This window comes from Xyrauchen texanus, chromosome 21 (genome assembly GCF_025860055.1).
Source record: "Xyrauchen texanus isolate HMW12.3.18 chromosome 21, RBS_HiC_50CHRs, whole genome shotgun sequence".
NCBI lineage: Eukaryota > Metazoa > Chordata > Actinopteri > Cypriniformes > Catostomidae > Xyrauchen > Xyrauchen texanus.
This window is the reverse complement of record NC_068296.1, coordinates 11,775,308-11,785,040: the sequence shown is the minus strand read 5'-3', so window position 1 is coordinate 11,785,040 and position 9,733 is coordinate 11,775,308. Positions and strand designations below refer to the sequence as shown.

General features: G+C 36.1%; 1 protein-coding gene across 2 annotated transcripts; it reads right to left on the bottom strand.

Moving 5' to 3' along the window:
* Window positions 1–331: 331 nt before the first annotated feature.
* Window positions 332–8,556, bottom strand: yif1b (Yip1 interacting factor homolog B (S. cerevisiae)). Of its 2 annotated transcripts, none has more exons than XM_052152579.1 (8): window positions 8,385–8,556; window positions 7,595–7,815; window positions 6,920–7,024; window positions 5,977–6,055; window positions 5,503–5,560; window positions 5,053–5,208; window positions 3,104–3,197; window positions 332–1,174 (listed from the first exon to the last, which is right to left on the bottom strand). In XM_052152579.1, exons 1-8 carry the CDS (start codon window positions 8,425–8,427, stop codon window positions 1,019–1,021), a joined length of 912 nt encoding a protein of 303 aa, XP_052008539.1. In that variant the 5' UTR covers window positions 8,428–8,556; the 3' UTR covers window positions 332–1,018. The 2 variants fall into 2 exon arrangements, with proteins under 2 accessions (XP_052008539.1, XP_052008540.1); XM_052152580.1 differs by having other exon boundaries at window positions 8,394–8,556.
* Between the last annotated feature and the right edge of the window lie 1,177 nt (window positions 8,557–9,733).

Sequence of the window (9,733 nt, the reverse complement as noted above, 5' to 3'; positions counted from 1 at the left end):
ATGTTTTTATACATAATGCAAGTCAATAGAATCCAAAACTTTTAAGCTCCAAAAAGAACATAAAGGCAGCATAAAACTAATCCATAAAACTCTAGTGGTGCCCATGTTTTTCTGAAGCAGTAAGACCAATATTTAAGTCCTCACCAGCAAGAGGTTGAGGACATGAGGGAATTTTCAAGACCAAATAAGATTTGACGTAACACACTGAGGAAGGCTTTTGCCTGAAAAGTTTGCTTTCAGAGTGTAGAACTTCTCTTATTTTTGTAAGGAGAAATGGAAAGATATATTATTACTTATATAGTAAAATACAAACTAGCCTTCCATTCAAAACAGAAAATCTTTATTTCAATTCCAAATCATGGAACAAATTGACCTGAAATGTAGGACTGTTTGTACAAGACATTTTAAAGCAGGTTAATCCTGCATGTGCAGTACATTTCTATAAAATGTAAGTCAAGCATGTATTTGTCTAACCTTAAAACTCTGTTCTTGTTGCCACACAAATGATGCTATAAGAACAGAGTAGTTTACTAGTTTAAAATAAATCACAATAAATCAATACATGTACACAATGCACGTCATACAGAGCCAGTTTCATTAAGTTAGCAGTCAGCAAACAGTCAATTATATTTCAGGTACTGTCTCTGCTTTTTTTTTTCCAAGCTGACAGCAGGTGTTCAACCGTAGCAGACTGGGACAGTCAGAGCAGAGCATATGGACAACATTCCTTGTTTTCAGACATAAACACACATTTACATAAAAAAAAAAAAAAAAATACACTTACATTATACAAAACAAAAGCCAATGATAATCCCTAGAAATTTACATAAAACATACAAAAGACAGCTGGGCAATCAGAGTTCAGATACATAATATTGTGCTGTGATGCTGCACAATGCACGTCCATAGTTTTATTATAAGTGTGCAAATAGGCTTATTTCTCTAAGGAAGAAGATCTTTCGTTTGTGACTGCAGTGGTAGAAATAATATGGCTGTTCCTCTGCGGCAAATCCAGGTCCTATCTGACCAGATGAAAGGTTAGCCAGTACATAAATACAGGCTGTGCAGCGGCAATGGCCATAGTTAGATACATTCGCAACTGATTCTTTGCTCCTCGTACTAATCGTCCCTCTGCGGCTGCCTCAGACAGGATCTTTAACCGTAGTGTCCGAATCTGTCATAAAAAAAGAAAGATGTCGATGTGAAATTTCACTACAAAATTTGATTTTTCGATTTAAAATACAGGCTCAACTGAATTAAGTAGAAGTACATGACAAATTAGAGAACCATGTCCACTGAGAGAATGAACTTGAAATACACTCTAGCCATGTCTTTGCACAGGCAAGTGCCACTTACATTTTCTAAACACAATGTAAATATGTAGTTATGCTTTGGAAATGGCACAAATGTATAATGCTTAAAGGAAAAGTTCACCCCCAAATAAAACTCATGATTTACTTACCCTCATGTCATTCCAAACCCATATAAGTTTCTTTCTTATGTGGAACATAAAACAAGGAATTTTTTTAAATGAATATGTCTTTCAATTTTTTCAGTACAATGGCAGTTACTAATGACACACTTTAAAGCCAAATAAAGATACAAAAGTATCATAAAAGTAGTCCACGTAATTCGTGTCATGAGAAACATCCCTGAATTTAAGTAATTTTCAGTGAAAGTCTGAAAGGGGTCATGAAATGCTCTTTTTATAGTTTTATTATCTTCCCTGAGGTCCACTGATAATGTTAGTAACAGGTTTTTTTTTTTTTTGCATTAAAACAGTGATCATTTAATAATATATGATCATTTTCCACCCTGTCTCTGGCCCTCTGTCTAAATGCTCGGTTTTGGCCTAAGTGCCTCCTTAAAACTCCAACATAAATGCCCACTGTTCTGATTGGCTAACATCATCGTTTTATGACTGGTTCACAAGCAATCCACTCAGATCTGAGCCAAAAAAAAATGCACATTCATAGTCTTGCACGTTGTACTAGACACACACATCCCAAGAATGCATCAAAATGGTCAAAGACATCCATCTAGACCATGTTTACATACACCAACAATTAAAAATACCCCAGATAACGGGTCCATGCCGCATTTGTGCTAAAAACAGCAAGAGGTAGCAGCTGAATGACACAGAATGGCTTCTCCTCTTCAGAGATGTAACTTGTGACACCGCGTCTTTTAAATGAGGTCCAAGATATGTATTAAGCGGTCAAAGATGTCTGTGTTGTGCAAAAATACAAACATAATTAAAAATAGTCCAGATGGTTCCCCTTCGGTGTTCAGGAATAGTGAGGCTTGTTCGTCCTGATCTCTCTCATTTTATGAACTGAAGCACCAGTGGGCGGGGTCAAGGGAAAAATTATGTAATGTTGGCACTGATGCTTTTTGAATTAATGTACCCCTAGTTACGTATGGTAGTCACGGAAGTAGAGAACAACGCATTTTTGTAGCTTGGTTTCAATGAATGCTTTTATTGCATTGGGGATTAAGTTTTGAATTCTGAAATTTTCAGTATGTTATAGTAGAAAGACCTCTTATATGTCAAAATTCCAAGGAAAATTTGATTTCTCATGACATGACCCCTTTAAAGTTCTTGCATGAACATGCAAGCCACTCCTGAATGAGCTTCTCTCATAGCACTCATGTATGCGCAACAGACTTCAAGATATTAACTGAAAATGACTGAAATTCTGAGTTGTTTCAGACCAAAACCTGTCGTATGCTTTCAGAAGACATGAAATATGACAATTAAAGAAAGTCATACGGCTTTGGAACGACATGAGGGCACATTATGTACATTATGTCTTAACCTATCCCTTTAAAACAGAAGTAAATTAAAAACAATTGCAAGTGTAAATAAAATATTGTGAACCAAAAAGTTCCTATACATAGAAGCTGAGAGGCCTTTTAAGAGAAATGCAACACAAAATGTGTTTTTTCTGATGGTTAACACTTAAACAAAAGCAGTTGTGTACTTTCCCAACTGCTCTAAATTGAACTAAACCAATTTTAATGCATGCACTGTTGTGAATTCACTCTTGTCTTTACTCATCTAATCAACATATAGGAAAGGACTGTATCTCTCAATACACACCATAAAGACAAACATAGAGGCACAGCACCACAGCAATGTGAGGTAATATCCTGTCCGCCCAAACAGAAGGCCTGCTACCACTCCCACTATCATACTGTGGAAGTAAAAAGAGCAATTTATTCTGAATCTATTAAATGCTGTGGAGAGAATTAAAATTGAGTGCAGAGTAGTTGTTCAGTACAGAGCGCCCCTTAGAGGACAGGGTGGGAATTTGTTTCTCTGAAATAGTTTTGCCCTCGCAATAAATGTACAATAAAAATATTTTAACCATAATGTTTGTAGTGAAACCATAGTGATAAAACAGGAAAATTTAACGACTGGTAATAAAAATAATAATTTTGGGTTTATTATGGTTTTACTATACAAATACAATAGTTTAACAATGGTTTTACTATAGTAATAAATTTTTGGCAGAAATTATGCTTTTTTTGTATATATATATTGTAGTAATATTGTCAGAAACCATGGTTTTAATGAAGTATACTGTATCCATATATTGTAGCAACCATGGTTTTACTATAGATTAACCATGGACATTTTGGTGGTTACCATGGTTTTACTACAAATACCAAGCTATTTGTAGTATAAAACAATAATAACCACAAAATTATTATTTTTATTACCATAGTTTTAATTTTCCTGTATAATTATTATGGTTTCACTATGAATAGAAAGGTTAAATGTGCACTCAGTAACTTATGACTTTCTGTCATTTTGGACTTACACCTCGTCCTAACCAGACACAACGCAATAAGATTCCGGAGACAAGTTATCAGTTACCGTGCCACGGTGATATTAATACACAAAAATTAGGATAATTGACAATAAAATGTTAGAGCAATTACATACGGAACAGTCCGTTTATTGAACGCAACTGATTTTCTCACATAAGCTCTGTAACACTTTCAATGGCAAACCTACAGGGTTAAGTATGCAATCACTCACACCAGGATGTCTTCCCACTTTCATTCTGAACTGGTGTCTGACAGAGCTCTAACTGAGGAGAAAAAGACCTCAAGCACAACATTTGGTAAGTGTGTGACACCCTCGGCCAAAATCAAGTTGTTGTGAACCGGCTATTTAGATGCCGCCATTAATACTGTAGTAAGAATAATTTTAGACCCATTTGTTGACTGCGCTGCCTGGCGCGACGTCACAGGACTAGAAACCATTCCAAAAATAGAATGCCCTGTCGCTCGTCCTGTGTCGCGGCTGGATAGGACGAAAACTCTTTTAACACGGAAAAGATACCTTTTATTGCATGTTGCAGTGAATCTGGTTAGGATATGGTGTTACACTGACACCTAGCGGCTTGGATGCAGCATCATTTAAAAATCAATAGTTTTCAGTTTCAGAGGCAATTGTAGAAATGTTGTATTCACAGTCAGCCATAAAAACTTAAATCAATAAGTGGAAATGTCAAATAACAGGCCAGTTACTGAGATTAAGCAAGTAGTATTCAGCTGGTCATGTGATTCTAACATGGCAGCCCCCATGTGTGGACCCTCTCCATGTAGAATAAAACCGCTTTTATAAGGTCATTAATATGACTGGAGTCTTCATTTTTATGTGAGTGGACATAATTTCCTACATATATTGCAAAATAACAAATCAAGTGCACCTTTAAAACATGGTTACTATTGTAAAACCATGATAAATGTATTGCAAGAAAACACAAAACAATTCCAAGGGCACACAAAACTTGTTGCGAGGGAACGCAAAACTTATTGCGAGGGAAAGCACACTATTGGGAGGGCACGCAAAACTATTTCAGAATAAAATGCCCGCCTTGTCCTCTAAGGTGCTCCAAAGTTCAGTGTATAGATCAGCATGCAAAGTTTCTTAGCTTTTTCTTATCAGGAACAGCTAAACTGTTTACATTGAACATTTTAAAAACCATATGTTCACAAATATGTTTTAATGTAAAAAAGAATAACCAGTGGTCTTACCCAACATATTTGTAACCAGAAAAGGCCACCAGATCGATGGTGGTGAGGTCAGTATTAACTGTTACGAGGTAAAGACTGAGGAGGACAGCCAAAACCTCAATAATGAGCCACACCAGGGCTGAGCTGGCCTGAATTCCCAAAATCTCTGGAGAAAACCTGGAAACAGAGCAGAAAGATAAGTGTGTCAAAGAAGGTGAAATGAATTAACATTTTGTGTGGCTCAGAAGGCATATGACTTTGCAACAACATGAGAGTGAGTAAATGATGGCAGGATTTTCATTTTGGCGTGAATTATTCATTCAAACTATTTTTAGTACAGGTGGTCAAAATAAAAACTTAATTGAGCCTAAAATCCCACTGAAGTCCTTTGTTGAAATGCTTGAAATAAAATACTATACAAGTAACACACTGACAAATTCACACACTGTTGATAGGAAGTGTCCCCCTTACCGGTTCTGTGTTCCCAAGGCCAACCCTGCAATCAGGATATACGTAATAAAACCCATTACTGTGAAGTGAGAACAAAACAAATATCTCAATACAAAACAAACAGAAACAGGGGCTGTCACATCTAGCGGTTTTATAGTCAATTAAAAGGCCATGTGTTCATTGTTAATAAATGCATGTCATCAAAAATGTATACTGTATTTCCATGATTTCCAACAAATCTGCAGCAACTTAATTCATATTTTCAAATTGCACACTGCTAAATGAAGACAAAGATTTGTATTTGAAAAGTCCAGAGTTAAAAGTCAAAGTGTTTGGTGTTAATAGATGCATGTGATAAAAAACTTACATCTTACTTCAGATCAATGTGCAACAACCTCATTTTTGTTTTAAAACAGAATTAATAGAGTGCAAGGATTCATATTTACTCATGAACTGAAGCACTCATCATTCAAAATATATTCTTCCTTTACATACCAGGAATGTACAGATCAGGGGCGTTGATATCAAACCGTGGGGCGACTGGTGTATCCTGCTGGTAGCTCACTTCCCAATTCTATAAAGAGCAGAAGATTACAGAAACATAAAAAAAATAAAATGATTACATCAATATAATTACTTACTCATGTCGTTCCAAACCTGTATAATTTTCATTCTTCCATGAAACACAAATGGAGACATTTGGAAGAACACACAATGAAAGGAAGTTGCCAGGGGCTATCAAGCACCAAAAAGGACAAAAGTATAATGTGTCATAAAAGTAGTCCATACAACTCATGCATGGGATACGATATGTGAGAGCTACAGTGAAGGGGCAGCTGTGGCTCAGGTGGTAGAGCGGGTTGGCGATTTTGATTCCCAGCCCACATGACTCCAAATGCTGAAGTGTCCTTGGGCAAGATACTGAACCCCAAGTTGCTCCCAATGGCAGGCTTGCATGGCAGCTCTGCCGCCATCGGTGTGTGAGAGTGTGTGTGAATGGGACAAAGTGTAAAGTGCTTTGGTAACCTCTAAGGTTAGAAAAGGCGCTATATAAGTGCAGACCATTTACCAAGATTATCAGTGAATAACTTAAATTTCTGTACTTTCTTCAAACAAAGCTATCATAGGGCTTCAGAAGATTTGAAATAAAGCACATGAGTCATATGACTACTTTTATGGTGCTTATAACCTTATTAGAGCTGGACAGTCCATGAATATTGCATGCTCTATGGTCACTGCAACATTTTTCAAAAACTTCTCATTTTGAGTTGAACAGCAGAGAGTAAGTCAAGGCTTTGGAATGGCATGAGGGTGAGTAAATTATAACAACATTTTAATATTCAGGTGAACTATTCCTTCAAATGACTAAATCATATGTGTGTGTCTTTGTGGATATAAATACATCCAGGTCAATGTGAACAAAGTATGGTGGTCTTACTTGATGCATGTAGGGAAACACCAGCAGTCCAAGCTTCTTGCCAACATATACTGTGTCTACTGCAAAATAGTATTTCAACTTAGAGATGGGGATGAATCGATCCAGCTGTGGAACAGAAAGAGATATAGTTGTTTATTTGATAATCAGGCTCCAACAGAGAATAATGTAAACTTTGCTAATGCCATCACCATACATGGACAAAACTCTGAATAAAAGCAACATTAACTATCCCTTTGGAGTTTTGTCAATGTATGGTGATTTTTTTCACCCAAAATGGAAAATTCTGTAATTTACTCTATGACTTTATTTATTTTATGGGACACAAAAGGCAGAATTCCAGCCTCAGTCCTCGTTTCATTGTAAGTTTTATGGCAGTCCCTAACATTCTGCTTTTTGAGTTCCACAAAAAAGAAAATCATATGGGTTTGTAACAACATGAGGGTGTGTGAATGGTGACGATTTTCATTTTTGGGTAATCTATCCCTTTAATACTCTTATCCCATTCTGATACTTTTCTCACAAATATAGCCAATTGCCTCTGTGGGGAAAAACAAGAAGGGCCTTTTTTTCAACACAGGAAGAGATATCACATGCTTTTATTCACCACATACAACACACGGAGGTCTATGTACTTCCACCCCTTCATCATTTCTACTCAAACTGCAGATAACATACGTTCTTGTCCATCATCTCTTTGCCGTGGGAGGCGAGACTGCTGCCATAAGCCATGGCCAGATTGGACATGGGGTCTGAGAGGAAGGCCTGTCCTGCATATGCATCTGGGCCTTTCCCAACACCACCGTGATCGTGTGTGTGCACCCCAGCACTGGTGTCGTCAAACAATGGGCTGGGGTCACTGGGGTCCATCGAGGTGCCTCGCATTCTGACTTTTGGCTCTAGAAGACAAGAAATCATATTAAAGTGAGCTATCATTATGTAAATAAATCACTGCCAATCTAATAGTTCTGTGCTGAGTTCAGCTGATTCCAAAGAGTACAGTATAAAACATTTTGTATATGAACATTACGTTTAACAGTGCATACTTATAATACAAACCTGATTATTTTTGTTTATTCACTGATATTAATACTTATTATAAATAATTTGACATGTAGGTGATCCGATGTCGCTATGATCTAATTAACACATACCAGTAAATAAAGATGGGGAAACGCTGAGAAACCAGATCAAGAAAATAATGGAGAATTAACTTCCCTGAATGTACTTCTTACATACGAAGTACTGTCAATACACGCAATCAAGCATCCAAACGACAACAGAGCGGATAATCTTCACTTTATAAGAAATGTGTATGTTATATATTATATAAATATACTGTCAACAGGAAATTAAATAATAATAATAATAAGTCAGTTCTCCGGTTAAATCAGATAATTTCCCCGATCGTTTATACGGTTTATCAGAAACTGAAAGCCTTTAAATTGCAATGCTAACAATCACGTACGGAACTTACGCTGCCTGAACCCACTCTGGTTTGTATAATCCATCTCTTCAAGAGAATTGTGTATTTATTTAAATAATGTTACAAAACTATATATTAACACATTTAGACTTCGAACCTAGAAGCCGGTAGAGAAGCTATAATTAGCACCACAAAAAAAAGGAGGAAAGCCCGAATAGGGAAAGAGGGCGTGATTCAGAAATCCCTTCCGGGTCATTTAAAAGGCCCCGGAATCACTGATCTATATAGATCAGTGCCTGGAATGCAAAACATAAAAAATTAAATAAATTATTAAATAAAGGGGGGATAAAATGCAATTCTTCCTCTAGTATAAATTTTAATACTAGAAAAATATTATTTTCTATATATTGCTATTTTATAAACTTACAGTTGTCATCTTTAAATACATTTGAATCATTCAATTGATTATTTAATTAATTTTGAAAAATAAAATAAATTTTATATGTGTGGTTTTTTTTTTTATAAAAGAAGAGATTTTGGTCAGAGAATGGGTAATAAATAATTTTTAAATCGACGTGTTTTTCTTCAGCAATATTTACAAATATATTTATAAATAACAATAACAAAATAGAAATGTTTAAATGACAACCTAAGCTTTGTTTCTTTAAAAATTTTAAAACACAAATCCTTATCATTATCGAGTAATCTAGAACTATGGTCTAGTGTGACCTGAGAAATTTAAAATGTGCCATGTGACCACAATATTGATATGAATCGTCAGCAGGGGTCTGGACAAAAATGTACACCTCCTGAATACTGACATTGAAAAACTTCTTTAGCCATTGAATTGAAAATATACTTAAATAGGCCTACCTATCTTATGTAAAGTGTGATGGGTCTCACAATTGGTATTTTGTTATAAGCTTTGTAAGCCTGTAAAAACTGCTTCCTGGATAACATCATAACATCATAAGTAATGCCGGGGGCTCCCCGGCTTGAGAGAATGAGGGAGGAATGTGACAGGGCGGAGGGCGGGTTCAGATCGTGATTCCGCATATCCGGCCCTAATGAGGCTAATTAGCCCTCGAGAGGGATAAGGGGTGACCGAAGATGGCAGTGCGACAGATAGAGAGAGATTTACGGACGCCTGTCCAACATGTGTGTGTGTTTGTCCTTTTGGTTAAATTTGTAATTAAAATATTATTTATATTGTCAAGCCAGTACTCGCCTCCTCCTTTACATTAATTCCTTTACATATATATATATATACATACTGTTTATTATACACTACCAGTCACAGCTTTTGAAACACTTGACTGAAATGTTTCTCATGAACTTAAAAATATTTTGTATTTTAATATTGAGTATGAGTAAGTGTATGAAATTAGTTT

Bases quoted from the DNA above. Each gene is read 5' to 3' on its own strand.
- yif1b (XM_052152579.1), bottom strand. From the start codon at position 8,427: ATGGATTATACAAACCAGAGTGGGTTCAGGCAGCGTAAGTTCC. The intron at 7,025-7,594 runs GTATGTTATCTG...TCTGTTCCACAG, and splicing joins AAGAGATGATGGACAAGAAC to CTGGATCGATTCATCCCCAT. The intron at 6,056-6,919 runs GTAAGACCACCA...TGCTCTTTATAG, and splicing joins TGTTTCCCTACATGCATCAA to AATTGGGAAGTGAGCTACCA.